Raw genomic sequence first — 18,745 nt, 5'->3', positions numbered from 1 at the left:
TAACTTTAATTTTAAATTACAAGATTCAAAATTTTCTTTGTTTTTCTAAACGACGTGTCACGTTAAAATATATACTCCCTTTATTTCATGTTAGTTGAACACTTTGCCTTTTGTGCGGTACTTAAGAAATCATAAATTAAATGATCAATTTTACTACTTTCTCCGTTTCGTATTAGTTGCCCCCTATAGACTTGACACAACCATTACGAAAAATATTTATTAGGAATCTATTTTTCCAAATTAGCCTTATTAATTATATTTTGAAAATATAAATTTGAATATATAACTTGTTTAGTCATTTAATGATAAGGGTATTATTGGAAGAACATACTAAAATTCTCTTGATTTCATCAATGGAACAACTAAATTGAAATAAATATTTTTAAGAAATAGGGTCAACTAAAATAAAACGGAGTGAGTACTATATTCTTTGTCCATATTAATAAACATAAATATAAGTTATAAATAATATCCATCACGCATATAAATAAATATTATTGAAATCTTCAAAGAGTATATTCATTGTAGGGATAAAAAAAATAATTAATTTTATTTTTATTTAGTAAGTGATCAAAATTTGATCTATATTTCTAGTAAAATAACCAATTAATCAATGAAGTGAGTAATTCGTGTTTATTCATACTATTTCCTTTATTTCATTTTTACGACATTATTTTTTTACTCAATTTATTTTAAAAAAATCATTTATTATAACTAAAATTAATTTAATTTTAAATTTCCTTTTTAACGACACAAATATTTACTCTCTCATTCAAAATAAATAAATTTTTGAATTATTTTTCAATATTCGAAATAAATAAAACGCTTGTTCTTTAAGAGATATGTTAAAAAAAAAATTTATTTTATTTTTTATTTATATTTTTTAGGTTATGAATTTTAAGAAATTTAATTAAATTTATTTAAAAATTTAAAAATAATAACATGAAAAATAAAATATAATAAGTGTACATTGAGATAAAATTTATTTATTTTAAACTAAAAAGAATAAAATTTTAGATGGTAAGTTTCAAAAACTTCTTTTTTTCTAAATACCGACGAAGGGTGCCACGTTTACTGAGGGAATAGTACTCGTAACACTCATCAGTCATCAGTGTCACCCCTGACGACCACAACTAAGTACTCTCCAAATCACGACAAACTACAGCACTTGCACTCTCGCGAACACACAAATGACCGAGCTTCAAGGGCTGTTCTAGAATTTTTGTCTGGGATGTCGAGCTGTTCTTATAGATTTTGCGTTCACAGCAACAACAAAAAAAAGGCATCCATACTTTTTTATGTTTTGACCGCGGCACCCATACTTTGGAGTCAGAATTTTCATAGGGTTAAAAATATAAAGACGTAATACACAAATAAATTTAGGGGATTCAATATTTTTTTATATATAAGAAAACTAATTTGACCTTGTAATTTTTAGACAAGAAGGTTTGGATGAATCCATTACAGTACCCTGGTTCCACCCTGGATGACACCGACACAGTAATGATTCAGAAAGGGAAAAGGGCAGGGGAACCTAATGTAATTACGGTGAATTGTCCAGATAAAACTGGCCTTGCCTGTGATATCTGCCGCACCATCCTTGATTTTGGTCTCTACATTGTCAAAGGAGGTATTCAGCTCTTCTTAATATTACTATTCCATTTCTTCTGCCAAACATTTTTTAATTTTGTTTGGTTTTATATTTTATATATGAATTGTCAATTATGTGTTGCTTGATCTTTCCAGAGTTATTTTTTTCTTCTACATTTTCTTAATCGTAGAAATATACTCACCTATGTTCTAATTTGTTTGTTTTATTTTCTTTTTAGTCCTTAATTTCCTTTGCATTGTTCTGTCCCCCTGTTTTTGTTGTGAGCTTGTGTTCATATTATTGTCTTCGTAGTTGCTACAGGTTTGCGCGTCTTCTTATTTTCTTCTCTTTTTGATTAGTGGCGTTGGTGGTCGACGGTAGATTAGGTTCATGTCATATGTCGGGGTTGGGGTCGGGGCTGGGGTCCACGGGAAGGTTGGAGTCTGGGTTAGGGTCGAGCTTGGGGTTGGGGCTTAAGGGTAGTAGGGTTAAGCGGGATAGGGAGCCTATTGGTTGAGAGTTGGGTCTTGGAATATAGGAACTCTTCAAGGTAAGTCCATGGAACTCGTGAAGATTCTTAGGAAGAGAAGGACTAGTACAACTTGTGTCTAGGAGACCAAATGGATAGGCTCTAAGGCGAAGGATGTGGACGGGTATAAGTTGGATACTCTGGTAGCGTGAGGCATAGGAATGGGGTAGGTATGGGTTCAATTTTGAGGAAAAGAATGAAGGAGGAGCCTCACTTTTAGATTTTGCTATTTTGGTTTGATGGTAGCAAATTCGAGGTTCTCGAAGAAGGAGGAGCACCTTATTATCTTTTGTAGTTTGGTGGCCAAGACGCAGATAGATTTGCTCCTTAGGAAGGATGATAGAGTGCTATGTAAAGACTGTAAGGTCATACTTAGTGAGAATCTTTCTACCCAACGTAAGCTTCTAGTGATGGACGTAGAAATCAAGAAGGACAAAAAGAAGTGGGTTGTGGAGGATTAAGTGTGATCAATGCTTTGGATACAGGGGAGAAGTTGACAACTAAGGGGGTTTGGGAGAGTAGAGAGAATGTGGATAGTATATGGGAGGCGACTGTCGGTTGCATCTGGGAAACAGCTAGAGAGGTGTTGGGTGTCTTGAGAGGCCAATCGGGTAAGCACCAGTGGGATTGGTGGTGGAACGTTGAAGTTAAGAGGAAGGTAGAGACTAAGAAAGTGGCTTATGCGAAGTTGGTGGAGAGCAAAGATGACGAGGACAAGCGGACAAATACGGAAGAGTATAAGTTAACTAGAAAATAGGCTAAGTTAATGGTTACTGTGGCTAAGTAGCAACTTTTAAGAGCTTGTATGCAACTTTAGAGGAGAAAGGTGGGGATAAGATGTTATATAGGCTGGCCAAGGCTAGACAGCGAAGGGCCCGTGACTTTGACAAAGTAAAGTGCATCAAGGGTGAGGATGGCAAAGTGTTGGTGGATGACACTCTCATTAGGAGGGGATTCCAGTCTTACTTTCATAGATTTTTGAATGACGAGGGGGACGAAGGTTTAGTGCTGGGGGACTTAGACCACTCAAAGAGGTGTAACGATTACGGTTATTGTAGGTGTGCTAAGGTTGAGGAGGTCAAAGATGCTATTTGTAGGATGCGTAAGGGTAGGGCGACTGGGCCAAATGAGATTCCGATGGATTTTTGGAAGAGCACTAGCGGGGCAGGTATGGAGTGGCTGGCAAAGTTGTTTAATATCATTTTTAGGACGGCGACAATGCTAGAAGATTAGAGATGGAGTATGATGATTTCTTTATATAAGAACAAGGGGGACATTCAGAGTTGCAACAACTATAGGGGTATCAAGTTGTTGAGTCATACTATGAAAGTTTGGAAAGAGTGGTAGAGTTAAGGCTGAGGAGGATCATGATGATTTTCGAGAATCAGTTTGGTTTCATGCCAGGTTGCTTGACAACCGAAGCCATCCATCTTGTGAGGGGATTAGTGGAGCAGTATAGGAAAAGGAAGGACTTGCACATGGTGTTCATCGATCTGTATGATAAATTCCCAAGGGAGGTTTTGTGGAGGTGCTTGGACGTTAGAGGTATGCCTGTGGCATACACTAGGTCGATTCAGGACATGTACAACGGAGCGAAGACTCGTGTGAGGACGGTAAGAGGAAATTCAAAGCACTTTCTTGGTTTGACTGGGTTGCACTAGGGGTCGACTCTTAGTTCGTTTTTATTCGTCTTGGTGATGGATGTATTGACGCGATATATTCAAGGGGGGTGCGTTGGTGTATGATATTTGATGATGATGTAGTTCTTATTGATGAGACCGAGGGAGGAGTTAATGATAAGTTGGAGGTTTGAAGACATACCCTAGAGTCTAAAGGGTTTAGGTTGAGCACGACCAAGACGGAGTACTTGAAGTAGAAGTTGAGTGATTTGACGCATAAGGTTGACGTGCTAGGGAAGCTGGATTCTCAGGCCATTCGGAAGAGAGATAATTTCAAGTATCTTGGGTGTATGATTCAGGGAAATGGAGAGATTGATGAGAATGTCATGCACCGTATCGGTGAAGGGTGGTTGAAATGGAGGCTCGCTTCGAGAGTCTTGTGTGATAAGAAGATGTCTCCTATGCTTAAAGGTAAGTTCTACAGAGTGGCAACTCGACCGACTATGTTGTATGGAGCGGAATATTGGTCAGTTAAGAACTCTCACATCCAAAAGTTGAAGGTAGCGGAGATGAGGATGTTGAGATGAATGTGTGGACTTACTAGAAGAGATAGGATTAGAAATGAGATTATTCGAGAGAAGGTGGGATTGACTTCGGTGGAAGACACGATGCGGAAAGTGAAGTTGAGATGGTTTGGGCAAGTGATGAGTCGGTGCACGGATGCTCAGAAGCTTACTATGGATGGTTTCAAATAGGGAAGAAGTAGGCCGGAGAAATATTAAAGGGAAGTAATTAGGCATGACATGAAGCAGGCACAACTTACAGAGGACATGACCCTTGATAGGAAGGTGTGGAGTACGCGAATTAGGGCAAAGGGTTAGTAGGTAGGAGGTATTCTTACTGGTAGGGAGTAGTGCTTTATTTATCGATATACCTGTAGTCATAGTGTTATGCATGTGTCTTGTAGTTTCTTATTCGTGGTGTCTTGGTTATGTTTGTGATTTCGGATAGAGAGTTCATAGTATTACTTTGTGAGTGTCTTGTTTCTTTTATAATCTAGAGTTTATTACCCTATTTTGTTGTTTGTTTTTATATTTTTTTTTGCTTATTATACTGTTATTTGTCTTGAGCTGGGGTCTATCGGAAACAACCTCTCTACTTCATCTGAGGTGGTGGTATGGACTATGGACTGCACACACTTTACCCTCCCCAGATCCCTTTTTGTGGGAATACACTGGGTATGTTGTTATAGTCTGTTTTTAAAATAATGTTATTTTCCTTTCCTTTTTTTGGCAATTCTTGAATTCTAACTTTGCAGGTGACATGTTTAAGATCATTTTGTTACATTTTAAGTATCTTTAATTTAAGACCATAAGATTAAACAATCTTCTTTACTTTCTTAAATTCCATGTTAACCGGCAAACAAATTGATGGGAGTATTCAGGTTTCATGTTTAGGGAAGGTTGGTTTCCTTTTTGTGATTCAAACTGATTGCAGAAAGTTCCTATGGAAAATGTTTGCAAAAAGTTATCTAAAGACCAATTAGGAATCCAGTAGCGGATTAAGATTTAAACTTACTGGGTCAAGCCTACTTTTTGTTGCAATTGCAGTGAATTTTACAGATAAATTTATATTCTGTTAAAAGTACTAATTCTGATGAACCCAATGCTTCAATGCTGCATCCACTCCTGATCAGGATGCATTTAACTGATGTTTCCCTAGGAAATAAATTGTTTCTCTATGTAATTTTTGTATATCTACTCTGAAGAAACAACCTCTCTACTTCATTTGAGGTAGTGGTATGGTCTGCGTACACTCTACCCTCCCCAAACCCCACTATGTGGGAATACACTGGGTATGTTGTTATTGTTGTTGTTGTACTCTGAAGAAACAAAGTTTGTAGATCATTTTCTAGTGTTTGGTTGAGAATGCATATGATAATTGCACGGGGTAGAGGATGGTGTTTCGGTAATTTTTTTTTTTTGTTAAAAGTTTTATCACAACATAAAGTATTGATTGTGCAAAGTGATACGGAGCAAGAGTTTGGATATTTATATGAGAGATTGGATTTCATTGCAGGGTTATGGAAGTTTACCTTTTCTCTTTTGGTGAAAAATGGTTACTAGGAGAAACATTTTCTATAAACTGAGATAATTAAACACTGCAATATGATTTCTTCAAGGAAACATTTTCATCTAGACCAATCAATTCTAAATTTATGTTCAATATTGAATCAGTCAATATTGAATCAGTATCATCATTTTTACATGCACTATACAGTTTTATAATGATATTCTTTATCGTTTGTGTTGTGACATATCACATATGTATGTTGAGATTTGTGAATTGAAGTAGCCATATAAGCTTTCATTTTTGTTATCCCAGATGGTTAAATCAGGGTTGTACATCTTTAGCTAGCAGACTTCAATGTGGTTACTGATTTAGTTTTCCCATTCTCTAGAAAAGATGTTGCAATCTGATACTGTTCCCAATTCAGTAACCTACCTATCACTCCTTTTTTATCTAGCTAAAATATAATGCTCTCTTCTCCATTGGTTTTACATCTTAACTAATTGCCCCGGGTTTCTATGAATCAGATGTTTCAACGGATGGGATATGGTGCTATGTGGTGTTATGGGTGGTTCCTCAGTCTTCCTCATCTAAAAGATGGGAAAGTTTGAAACAGCGCCTTCTATCAGTTTGTCCATCATGCTCTGTTTCATTTTATTTGAACCAGCTGTCCCCACATGCTAATGCTTCTCCAGTTTATTTATTGACATTCTGTAGCTCAGACCGAAGAGGATTATTACATGGTAGTGACAAATCTTCGTGCACAGATTATGATTATTGATATAGTGCTCTCTTTTTATGCTATTGCATAATGTTGCTAGATGTTACCCAAGTTCTCTCTGAGCTTGAGCTTACCATTCAAAGGGTAAAAGTGACAAAAACTCCAGATGGCCGTGCAGTGGACCTTTTCTTTATAACAGACAACTTGTAAGTATATAATTTCTACACTTTTGTTAGAATGCTGAGTTATAGAGTTGTAATAAACCTATTGTTGTTATCACGTCTTAGAATTGGATAGTGAAAAGCTCCTTCACAGGAACAAATGATGTGAGTTAATGAATCTTCGGGGTCCCCCCTCCCCCAGTCAAGTAACCGACCATCACTAAATTAACTAGTAAAAATTCTGGATGAAAAGAGGGGGTTGCTCAGATGGTAAATACATTCCACCTCCAATCCTAAGGTTGTAGGTTCAGGTTACCAAGGGAGCAAAACGGAAACATTTCAATATTCTATTCGATTTCTTCTTATCTTTTATGGTTGTGCCTTATTTGCTTCATTTTTAGATTGTCCTCTTATATAATACATAATGCTCTTTAATTGTAGCTTAATAATTATAATTTGATAAAGAAACGTATACAACAACATACCCAGTGTAATCCGACAAGTGGGTTCAAGTGATAAGGAAAAGTATCTACTTGATATTTGCTGCAAATTCTGAACTTATATTCTTATCCAACTAATCATAAATAACTCTGTTTCAAAAAAAACTTATTTTCTTCATTCTTACTTTCATTCTGTACTAATAAAACAGACATTCTATGAAGAATCTTTTCAATTACTCCTGCGCGGACAATGTTATAGACTTATATGTTACTCCTCTTCTGCATTATGCTTCCTTTCAAACGTCTAATAATGTTTACCCGATTGCAAGTATTTCTCTTTTGAAAGAGCTCTTCTTCATTCAAATTTTGATTTTGGAGCGACAAAAATAGATGTTTGGTGGAGATGTTTTTAATACTCCCATCCTGTCTTATACTATCTTCACATGTACAATGGGTAATATATGTCCTGCAACTATTTCAAATTGTTTACTGGGATGAATGATGAAAGGCCATATCTTGTGATATCGAGCAAACATATCTGATATAGTTGGGTTTATGGGAAGGGGGGCCTTGGAGCAACGGTAAAGTTGTCCCCGTGTGACCTATATGTCTCAGTTTTGAACCGTCAAAGCACCACTAATGCTTGTATTATAGTAGGTTGTCTACATCACAACCCATGGGTGTGGCCTTCCCCAGACCCGCTAATGCCAGATGCTTTGTGCAACTGGGCTGCCCATAGTTGGGTTTATGCAAATCACAGGACTTTTGCTTTAGTAGTTCATTCTATGAACGGTCTTATTCAAATCCACAATACTATCTTTCTTTTTTCTTATCATGGTTTTTTCTTATTTTGTTCAAGAAGAAGTTAATCTTAAGATCTCATCTCATGTACAGAGAGATGTTACATACGCAAGCTAGGAAAGATGAAACATCTAAGCAATTGCATGCTGTTTTGGGCGAATCATGCGGTTTGGAGCTACAATTAGCAGGCCCCAAGTATGACAACCTTCAGTATATCTCTTCTCTTTCACCATCTGTTGCTGAGGAATTATTTCGGTGCAAACTCGAAGATAATGTATCTCATGCGCAAGCACTTAGTTCAGATATGACAAAGTTGAAGAACGCTAGTGTAACAATAGATAACTCCCTGAGCCCTGCTCATACATTGCTTCAGATTAGTTGCATTAATCACAAGGGTTTTCTTTATGACATTATGCGGACACTGAAAGACTTCAGTATTCAGGTACTGACTTTTGGATTTACAGTTTTCTACTTATTGATTCTTGTTGTTTATGTTGCTTTAGTCGCAAAATGTATCTTGTTGTTTCGGGTACACAATCTGTATGTTTTGCACAAGCACTTCAACACAAGTTCAAGACGCTATCAAGAACACCTATGAAGTTTTAACACCTTCAACGCAAGGTCTACAAAAACTATCAAAGAAGTATGTTATTTAAAGAAATATACAACAACAACAACAACAAACCCAGTGTATTCCCACTTAGTGGGGTCTGGGGGGGTAAGATGTACGCAGTCCATACCTCTACCTCTGATGAAGTAGCTGTTATTTAAAGAAATATGATGAATAAAAAAATAGAATCAAGTCCTCCGATTTTACGGAGTGTGCTTAAGGAATTAATTCCTCTCAAGTACCCGAGGTTGCGGAATTTTTCCTCCCAGGATAAAATGACTCACAATCTGAATCTGGCGGTACCTCAAACGTTCAGATTCTTCGAACACGCTCAATGCTTCGAACACACTCAACGACAGATGATGACAAAGAGTTTTTGGAAGTAGAAGAGTGTTTTTCAATCCTTAAATTTTCGTACATACCTGTGGAAAAAATGCAGGTATTTATAGCCATCAAGTGCCCCTTTGGAAAGGAAGCAATGATTCATCGGAAAGGTGTATCACTTCAGAACAGTCATATCTGTCCATTCCGAAACTATGTGTCTTTTTTAAATAGTCACATCTGACTGAATAGTCACCCCTTTTTCGAAACAGTGTGTCATTTTCTAGAAGGGTTGCGTCCCTTTTGAGTAACGTTTTTGTATGCATCTGCATGGCGTTTTATGGAGAAAAAATATTTTTCGTTTTTCTTTGGATTTTCGAATTAATAGATTCCACTTGTTTTTTCAATTTTCAAATAAACTGTCTAAAAAGTTTATCTCATCAATTATTATCCAAATCCAAATCCGAAGCTGAGCGAGCGACACCGACGGCGCGAGGCCCCTCTTGGTTCTTGACTCACTATTCACTTGAAGGCGTGTTTCTTAATAAAAACACATGAAAGTTGTTCTCCCACCAATGTGGGAGAAGTATTGGTGGGAGAAGTATACTTTCCTTAAGTGTGTACACTTTCCCTCGAAGACTTTTCCTCCATTTTACATTCACACCAATTGAACCCAACTTATCTAATCGGTGTCCAGGTGGACTTGAATTTCGTTCTTGCCGAAAATATGAGTTGTGAAGTCCATACACATATTTCATCAACTTGTAGATTCACTCAATTACGGTTTCTTCATTGCAATACATTCTGGATTTCGTCTTCAGTCTTCACTTTGTTGACATAGTGACTATGAAATATGCCCATTCCAGATATTTATGGCTACTTTGATCCCATTAGACATTTGACTAATGCATTATTTATTAATTACTGCTAAATGCTACAACAACAACATACCCAGTGTTTTCCCACACAGTGAGGTCTAGGGAGGGTAGAGTGTACGCAGACCATACCACTATCTCAGTAGAGAGGCTGTTTCCAATAGACCCCTGGCTTAGAACCGATAACAGACACAAAAGATAAATGCAAAATAAACTAACGCCGCTAGCAACAAGATAATGCTACAACCACAAGATAAAAATAAGAACTATCTAACTGAAACCATACAGCACCACGAATAAAAAAACTAGAGAAACAAAAGAACGCTCCCTTATTGTTACCGATGCACTCCCATCCCCTAACCCTCTACCTTAATCCGCGTCCTCCATACCGGTCATGTCCTCCGTAAGTTGTAACTGCTCCATATCATGCCTAATCATCTCCCTCCAATAAATGCTAGATAAGTAATATACTCATTGGGATGTTACTATATTTTCTCCGTAAAGTTGCTTTTTTTTTTCTTTGCATGAAAAGTAGATGCTACTTTATTTTCCATTTCAGTTTATTATATCCATGGCAAACTGCTATATATGGACCGATTATCTGAATAGTTGGTTGTTCCTTCAAAACCATCACATTGCCCCACTTTAAAGTGTTCTCTGTGTTACTGTATAATGGATGGCACTAAGAGATGACATCAAAATAAGAATGCATATAGTTGATTTTAGTCATTATACTTTCCGTGATAAAATAGAAAACATGCTGATAGTTTTATTTCTTTTCCATGTAGATTTGTTTTGGTCGGTTTTTACCTGTTAATAAGGGTCAACGGGAGTTAGATCTTTTTATCCGGCAGAAGGATGGGAAAAAGATTGTAGATCCAGAGAATCAAGATGCTGTCTGTTCTCGTCTGAAAGTGGAAATGCTTCACCCTTTACGCGTTGTAATAACAAATCGTGGACCAGATACTGAACTTTTGGTTGCAAATCCTATCGAGTTATCTGGAAATGGTAGACCACGTGTTTTCTATGATGTCACATTGGCATTAAAGACCCTTGGGATCTGCATCTTCTCGGTAAGTATGTACTGGTAAAGGAAGTGGTAAAGGAAGTGGTTGAAGATAAAGTTAGCATATCTGAACCTTACTGTTCCTCGGAAGATGTAAAGCCAACGTATTGCTTTTCTATTATTAGTAACCTTCAAAAGAGTTGCAAACACCGTAAGAATACTGAACCTAGTGGCATCGAGTTTTCGAACATACTACATTCAGTCTAGAGCTAATGTTTAATGACCAAATAAAACAGTTCTTTACATTGCTATGGAATCCTTTTCTACATTGAGGATGAACTTTATTTTCTGATTGTGCAGGCGGAGATCGGTAGGCAATGTACAGCAGATCATGATTGGGAAGTGTACAGATTCCTTTTAGACGAGGATTGTAATATTGACTTGTCAACTATGGTTGGTAGAAATCAGATTGTGGACAAAGTAAGAAGAACATTGATGGGATGGTGATTGGTGAGCTAGGAGTTTGTTCCTAAAGGCTTGCGTGTTAAGGATATTAGTGATCCCTTTGTGTAGTTTATTAAGTGTTGTTGTATGTGCCTGAGCTTTTTATTTGATTGATGGGGCTAATACCGTTTCCACAGATCCCATTTGTAGAACTGCTACAAATATGTTGTTATAGGGCTAACCAACATGCATCTTCTTCATGCAATTCGGTCCTTGTTCTGTTTTATTACTGTCTTATAGCTTATATATTAAGAGATGTATAATTTGCTCCCGATATATTCAATGAAGATAAATAATTAATTGAAATTGTTGTAATTTCTATTATAGAGAAGAGGTGGTTTCGTCCCCTCATGTAATTACCAAAAAATCCACCTACTTCTACTTAATTACATACCATGTCTCAATATATAGTAATTCCATTGTTTCATCATAATGGTTTAAATATTTAATATATTCTATTAATTTATATTAACTATAACTACATATTGGAAGTAAATTTTATTTATTTATTAAATTGACCATCATGTTCAAAACTAATTTGTTACCACAAATCATAATAATTAATAACTTAAAATATTTAAAAAACATATAGAAATTTTATTGACTCTCATTATTTTAGTAATGCCACATAAATTGAGATAAAAGAAAGAGTACTTCAAATCATAATAATTAACAACTTAAAATATTTAAAAGATATATAAAAATTTTAGTTGACTTTCAAAATTGTATCAAAGCCACATAAATTGGGAAACAAGGAGTAAATATATTATTCGATAATTACGTAAAAATTATTATAAATCACAATAATTAACAAGTTAAAATACTTTTTAAAAAATAGATAAAAGTTCTGTTCAACTCTCAAAATTTTATCGGTGCAGCTTAAATCATGACAAAATAAAAATTATCTTAATTAATTGCAAATAAATATTTAAAGTAAATCAATTTTATTATTTTAATTGACTTTTATATAGAAAATTAAGCTTTTTATTTATTTATTTTAGTAAATTTAAATTTTAAAATTATTTTTTTCTTATATAGAAATACTAATATTTAAAGTACAAAATTAATAAATTTAATTTAATAAAATAAATTTCTAATGAATATTTTCTTAGAATATTTGTTGGGTCAATATGTATCAAGTCAAAAAGAAATAAAGAAAAATATATAGTAAAATTTTATTATTGTGAAAGATAAATATAATGCACTATCCAATAATGTTTAATAATATCATATTTTGCATATGCAAAATATAGCATCTCGTATTTAATTAATATACTAATCCGGTGAGTTATCGATGATTACTATTGGATGTGATAAAATTATATTAATTTTTATAGTAATAACATAATCAATTGCTCTTAATTAATTATTATGAGTCATCTAGGTATTAAGAAAATAAATAATATTTAATAAAAAAATAAACTAGACATAAAATGCGAAATTAACTCTTGATGTTTTAAATTAAATTATCGTCTTTCAAACGGTGATTTTACTATATCCCCCTTATTATAAGTCATTTATGTATTAAAAAATTAAGAATAATAAAATGATATGTCAACATAAAATATTTGATTGATTATCAAAATTATATTAGTTCTACATAAATTGGGATGAGACAGAAGAAGATATAAAGCAACATATATTATTTGAAAATGAAATAAAAAGTACTGTAAATAACAATAATTAACAAAAAAATTTAAAAATTTGACTGATTTCTGATTCAGTTGCTTCAATCGTAATTTTAATGTATCACTCGTAATTAATTATTATAAGTCACTTATGTATTGAAAAATTAATAATATTGAATCCATGATTTTACTATATCACCTATAATTAATTATTATAAGTTATTTATGTATTAAAAAATAAATAATATTTAATTAAAAAATATAAAATAAATATTTTTGACATGTCTGATTAAGTTGCTTCAATCGTGATTTTATTATATCACTCCTAATTAATTATTATAAGTCATTTACATATTAAAAATTAATAATATTTAATAAAATAAAATAAAATAGACGTTTATGACATGCCTGCTTCAGCTGCTTCAACCATAGTTTTACTAAATATCATCCCTAATTAATTGTTATAAGTCATTTAAATATTAAAAAAATTACTAATATTTAATAAAATTAAAATAGATATAAAAATGATAAATTAACTCTTGATGTTTCAAATTAACTTGACATCTTATATGAGGTCCACTTAATTTTCTCCCAAGTATTTTTTATAGTAATCTCGCTATGTAATTTTTAATTAGTTGTTGTAAGTCATTTAAGACATTTATGCTTCGCTGCTTCAGTCGTGATTTTACTATATCACCCCTAATTAATTATTATGGTCATTTAAGTATTGTGCCACATAAGTTGAAATAGCAAAAATATTATAAATCACAATGATAAAAAAATTTAAATTATTTAAAAAATATAATTGGCTATCATCGCACAAAACTCTGGACAAGGAGAGTAGCATAAATTATTCAACAATTACATTAAAAGTATTATAAATTACGATCGTAGAAGAAAAGTATTATAAATCACAACATTAAAAACTTAAATTATTTTTAAAATATAATTGACTATCAATGCCACAAAAATTTAGACAAGAAAAGTAACGTATGTTAATTTAAAAATTACATAAAAATATTATAAATTACAATAGTTAACAACTTAAATTATCTAAGTACATATTAAAATAACATATGTTGAACCCATTCTAAATTCCGGATGAATCCTAGAAAACATATGCAATCTTTTTATTAAATTTTTTTTATTTAAATATATCAAGATTGAAAAGACAAATAAATATCTTAATGTTGGGCCGTGTTGACACGGGCCATGAAGGGTGAGAATTTGTGTAAAAGTTTTGTTTTTTTGTTATTTATTTGCTTATTTTAAAAACCCATATCTTTCTGGGGACTATATTTTTTTATTTTAGGATGAGATGTATAATTTGCTCCCGATATATTCAACGAAAATATATAATTAATTAAAATTTTTGTAATTACTTTATAAGGATAAAAATTTGTATGGTGTATGTTTATGTTATTTTTCCTTTTTATAATCTCTCGATATAATCTAATTATGAGTGAACTTCTGGTAAATACTATTAATGATAGAGGTGGATGTCCTTTGGAAAGGGATAAAGTACTCCTCCGTCGCATGATAGTTGTCTACTTTATTATGAATAATTGTTTTAAAATACTTGTCAATTTACAAAACTAAGTTAGAATTAATTAATTTTTTTTCCATTTCATCTTTAGGATTAATTCATTTTGAAAATGAAACAAGTTATTTGTGTTCTTTCAAAAGAATTTCTTTAGAGGTAAATTAGTAATACTATCTTTTTGAAAAAAAAAAATTCTTAAGGGGGTGTATAGAGAAAAGTGAATAGTTAATATGAGACGAGGGAGGGAGTATAATGTTCTAAAATAAATTGGATTATGTTATTGTTTGTTGTTTATACATTATTGTTTGAGTCAATGACCAGTAATTTATACCATTTCATCGTCAAATGAAAAAAAAAAACAGAAAGACACGTCTCTTTCATGCATTTTTGTCCCCGCTCCAACTTACCTTATAGAGATTCGACTAATTGATTAGAAACTTATAAACTTAAACAACAAATGAGAAACTAAAAGCTTGATTTAAAGTGTGGCTTCATAACTTCATGAAATTTGCAAATAAAATTTCAGAAAAAGAAAAAAATAATACAAAAAATTTGAAGGGCCCAACCGGGTTCGAACCGATGACCTCTTGATCTGCAGTCAAATGCTCTACCACTGAGCTATGGACCCTTTGCTGGTTGCTTTGAAGTTGTCTACTACTAATACTTTGGATTACTTGATGACTTTTTTTTTTTTTTTTTTGGTCAATCACTCATTTTTCGAGTCAACATTCTGGAAAACTTAAATTAAAGGCATAATATATAAATGATCCTTTAACTTGGCTTCAACTTTCATCTATGTTCTCTCACATTAGATATGCACAGGTAGACATTTAAACTTGTATAAAGTTGAACAAGTAGACACACATATCATATGTCGCCAATTTGTGTCCTACATGACGTCCTATGTCTATGATGTCGCATAGGACACATGTGTTTACTTGTTCAACTTTATACGCATTTATGTGTCTATTTGTGCACATTTAAAGTTGAAGGTAATAGATATTAGTTGAGTCCTAGTTAAAAGACATGATTATATATACTATGCCCAAATTACAATGTTGCAAGTAATTAACAAAAATATCATAAAGGAAATTAGATTTCAGTATACAAATTTGTATCAATGTGATAGATATGAGTTGGGTGCAAATTAAATGACATGTTTATATATTAAGCCTAAATTAAAATGTTGCAAGTAATTAACAAAAATATCATAAAGGAAATTAGATTTCAGTATATCGATTTGTATCAATTATACACCCTGTTCCTGACTTCTATTCGTCTTAGGCCCACTAAATTCAAAATTCTGCCATGATTCACTTCCAATTGCAACAAACAAAAGTCAAAATTGATCTCTTTCTTCTGTTTTTTACTTATTAAAAAATAAGAGGCAAAATTATTGATGATGTAAAGAATTAGTTAATATCTCAAATGGTCACTTAACTATAAATTTTTATTTCAAAAAGTCATCAAATTTTGGTCTTTATCTCAAAAGTCAATCAACTATGAACTTTTATCTCAGAAAGTCACTTAACTATAAACTTTTATTTCAGAAAGTCACTCAACTTTAGTCTTTACTTCAAAAGTCACTTAACTATCATATTTTTACTCAAAAAGTCACCCAACCTATTAAATTATTTTTTTAAAAAAGAATTTGATTATGTGAAATTTCTATTTAAAAATAAAATTTTGATATTCCTTTAATGACCGTTTTATCCATATTCTCCTAAATTAATATTTCTCCCTCTTCTTTCTCATTTTTCTTCTTCTTTTCACTTTCTTCCCTTATTTTTTTTTTTTAATAAATCACACATTATAATCTAGAAATTGACAATTAAAATTGTACAAAATTGAATTACTATCAAATTTTATATTTTTATTTTATTTTTATTTTGTCTTTTAAAAAAATAAAGATGGCAAAAGAAGAGAAATAAAATAAACGTGTAAAGTATTTAAAAAGGGGTAAAAAGGGAAAGGGGAGTGAGGATATTTTATTTTATTTTCTCTTCGTTTGTTCCTCTTTATTGTTTTCCTTTTTAAAGATAAAATAAAAATAAAATACAACAATTAAGTTTATATCATTTGTGGTATGTAAATGATCAAAGATGATCAGCTGGAAATTTTTAAAATGCAAACAATGTTTTCCTATATAAAAAGAATCAAAAAGTTTATTCTAATCCCTTACCATTTCTTTCAATTTTGTCAATTCTATAAATATAAAATATGGTAGTAATTCGATTTCCTATAATTTTAATTATCAATATCAAGATTATAATGTGTGATTTATCGAAAAATTTGTGGGAAGAAAGTGAAAAGAGGAAGAAAAATGAGAATGAGGAAGGAGAGATATTAATTTAGGAGAATATGGATAACACAGTCATTAAAGGGATACTTTTTACTTTTGTAATTTTTTTTTTGTAAATAGGAATTTATATAAGTAAATTCTATTTTTTAAAAATAATTAAATAGGTTGAGTGACTTTCTGAGTAAAAATGTGACAGTCGAATGATTTTTGAAGTACAGATCAAAGTTGAGTGACTTTGTAGGATAAAAATTCATAGTTAATTGACCTTTGAAGTATAAACCAAAATTGAGTAACTTTTTGAGATAAAAATTTATAGTTGTGTAACCATTTGAGTTATTAACTCGTTAAGAATCGGTCGTTTCGTTTGCATCGAGTATATACTGGTACATGCAAAAAGATAAAAGCAGAAGAAAAGTTGGCCCCTGCAAATTTAAACTTGTGACTACTCTTTCCGTAGTACCAATTTGTGGGAACACCTTTTAGATTTTTGAATTTAAATAATTTTTTCGTGGACCGCAATTCTTTTTTAAAATAGTATCTTTTGCAGATCTAGAATTATGAATTATTGTGATTTATGGTAATTTTTACAGTTTTTAAATATGTAAATTTTATTTCAAAAAACGTAAAAAAATATTACATGCCTGAATCAACAGTAACATTGCAGTGTATTCCCACAAATTAGGGTTTGGCATGGGTAAAGTGTATCAAGTCCATACCACTACCTCAGATGAACTGGAGAAGTTGTTTCCGGTAGACCCCTGACTTAGGACAAATAATAGTATAACAAAAGAACAAAAACAAAATAGGGTAACACACCACTAGATAATAAAAGAAACAAGACACCCACAAAGTAATACTATAAACTATCTATCCGAAATCATAAACATTATCAAAACACCGCGAATAAGAAACTACAAGACACATGCATAACACTATGATTATAGGTACATCTACAAACAAAGCACTCCTTACTACTAGTAAGGACACACTCCTACCCACTAACCATTTACCCTAATTATCGTCCTCCACACATTCCTATCAAGGGTCATTTCCTCTACAAGCTGTATTTGTTCCATGTCATGCCTAATCACTTTCCTTCAATATTTCTTCAGCCTACCTCCACCCTGTCTGAAGCCATTCAAAGCCAGCCTCTCACACCTTCATACTGGGGCATCCCTACATCTTCTCATCACATATTCGAACCATCTCAATCTCACTTTCCGCATCCTGCCTTCCATCCAATCCACTCCCACATTCCCTTGAGTAATCTCATTTCTAACCCCATTCCTTTTAATACGTCCACACATTCATCTCAACATCGACATCTCCCTCACCTTCAACTTTTAAATGTAGGAGTTATTAATCGGTCAACACTCTGCTCCATACGACATGTCCGAATTCAAGATTAAAATTAAATTGTTTGACTATTGAAATCTCAATTGTGTCATATATTGAACAGAGGAAGTATATATAGTTTATAAGCTAACAAAATGAATAACGTAGACTAAGACTATCTAAATTTCCTAGCTTTCAAACCAAAGAAATACAAGATGAGAAGGAGATATTTACGTTATGCTTCAATAGAATGAATCATCAATTATAAATAGGAATAATCATACGTTATTATAGTCACTTCTAATTTCTTCGGAGATTCTCAATGCAGTATTTGTGATTAACCATATGCTATTATAGGCGCTTCTAACTTCTTTAGAGATTGTCAATGCAGCATGCCTTGAAACCCACACGTAGTCTAATCCAAGAGCAAATGAAGGACCCCTCATTAAGCAAGAACACAAGCTAGAGAAGGACAATTCACTTAGAAGTCATTTGGTACAGTGTAATAGAATAAATAATGAGTTAATACATAAAAATGACCCTAAACTTGACATCAAATTATAACTTTAACCTTAAACTTTGACAGTGCACAAATATGAACTTTAACTATTCAAAACTGCACAAATATGACCTCCAATCCTACGTGGCAAAATGCGTGTTCAACACGCAAAACTGAGCGCGTTTAGCTT

General features: G+C 32.7%; 1 protein-coding gene and 1 non-coding gene across 4 annotated transcripts; one reads left to right on the top strand and one right to left on the bottom strand.

The window, feature by feature from the left end:
- The first annotated feature begins 1,071 nt into the window (after positions 1-1,071).
- LOC107873522 (ACT domain-containing protein ACR9) lies at positions 1,072-11,474 on the top strand. 3 transcript variants are annotated; one of them, XM_016720389.2, is made up of 6 exons: positions 1,074-1,630; positions 6,337-6,552; positions 6,631-6,736; positions 8,026-8,374; positions 10,527-10,811; positions 11,105-11,474. In XM_016720389.2, the coding sequence occupies exons 1-6, from the start codon at positions 1,453-1,455 to the stop codon at positions 11,249-11,251; spliced, it is 1,281 nt and encodes a 426-aa protein (XP_016575875.1). In that variant the 5' UTR covers positions 1,074-1,452; the 3' UTR covers positions 11,252-11,474. The 3 variants fall into 3 exon arrangements, with proteins under 3 accessions (XP_016575876.1, XP_016575875.1, XP_047270613.1); XM_047414657.1 differs by lacking the exon at positions 1,074-1,630 and adding an exon at positions 2,051-4,977; XM_016720390.2 differs by lacking the exon at positions 6,337-6,552 and having other exon boundaries at positions 1,072-1,630.
- Positions 11,475-14,975: 3,501 nt separating this feature from the next.
- On the bottom strand, positions 14,976-15,047 carry TRNAC-GCA. Its single transcript has one exon. It is a non-coding gene; the product is annotated as a tRNA-Cys (tRNA).
- Positions 15,048-18,745: the final 3,698 nt, after the last annotated feature.

Source organism: Capsicum annuum, chromosome 6, assembly GCF_002878395.1.
Source record: "Capsicum annuum cultivar UCD-10X-F1 chromosome 6, UCD10Xv1.1, whole genome shotgun sequence".
Classification (NCBI taxonomy): Eukaryota; Viridiplantae; Streptophyta; class Magnoliopsida; order Solanales; family Solanaceae; genus Capsicum; species Capsicum annuum.
This window is presented reverse-complemented; position numbering and strand designations above follow the sequence as displayed.

What these genes read in the sequence shown, in the direction of transcription:
- LOC107873522 (XM_016720389.2), top strand. Translation starts at nt 1,453, where the DNA reads ATGAATCCATTACAGTACCCTGGTTCCACCCTGGATGACACCGACACA. An exon ending in TTCTTTATAACAGACAACTT is followed by an intron (nt 6,737 to 8,025) that starts GTAAGTATATAA and finishes TCTCATGTACAG; the next exon opens with AGAGATGTTACATACGCAAG. An exon ending in TTGGGATCTGCATCTTCTCG is followed by an intron (nt 10,812 to 11,104) that starts GTAAGTATGTAC and finishes CTGATTGTGCAG; the next exon opens with GCGGAGATCGGTAGGCAATG.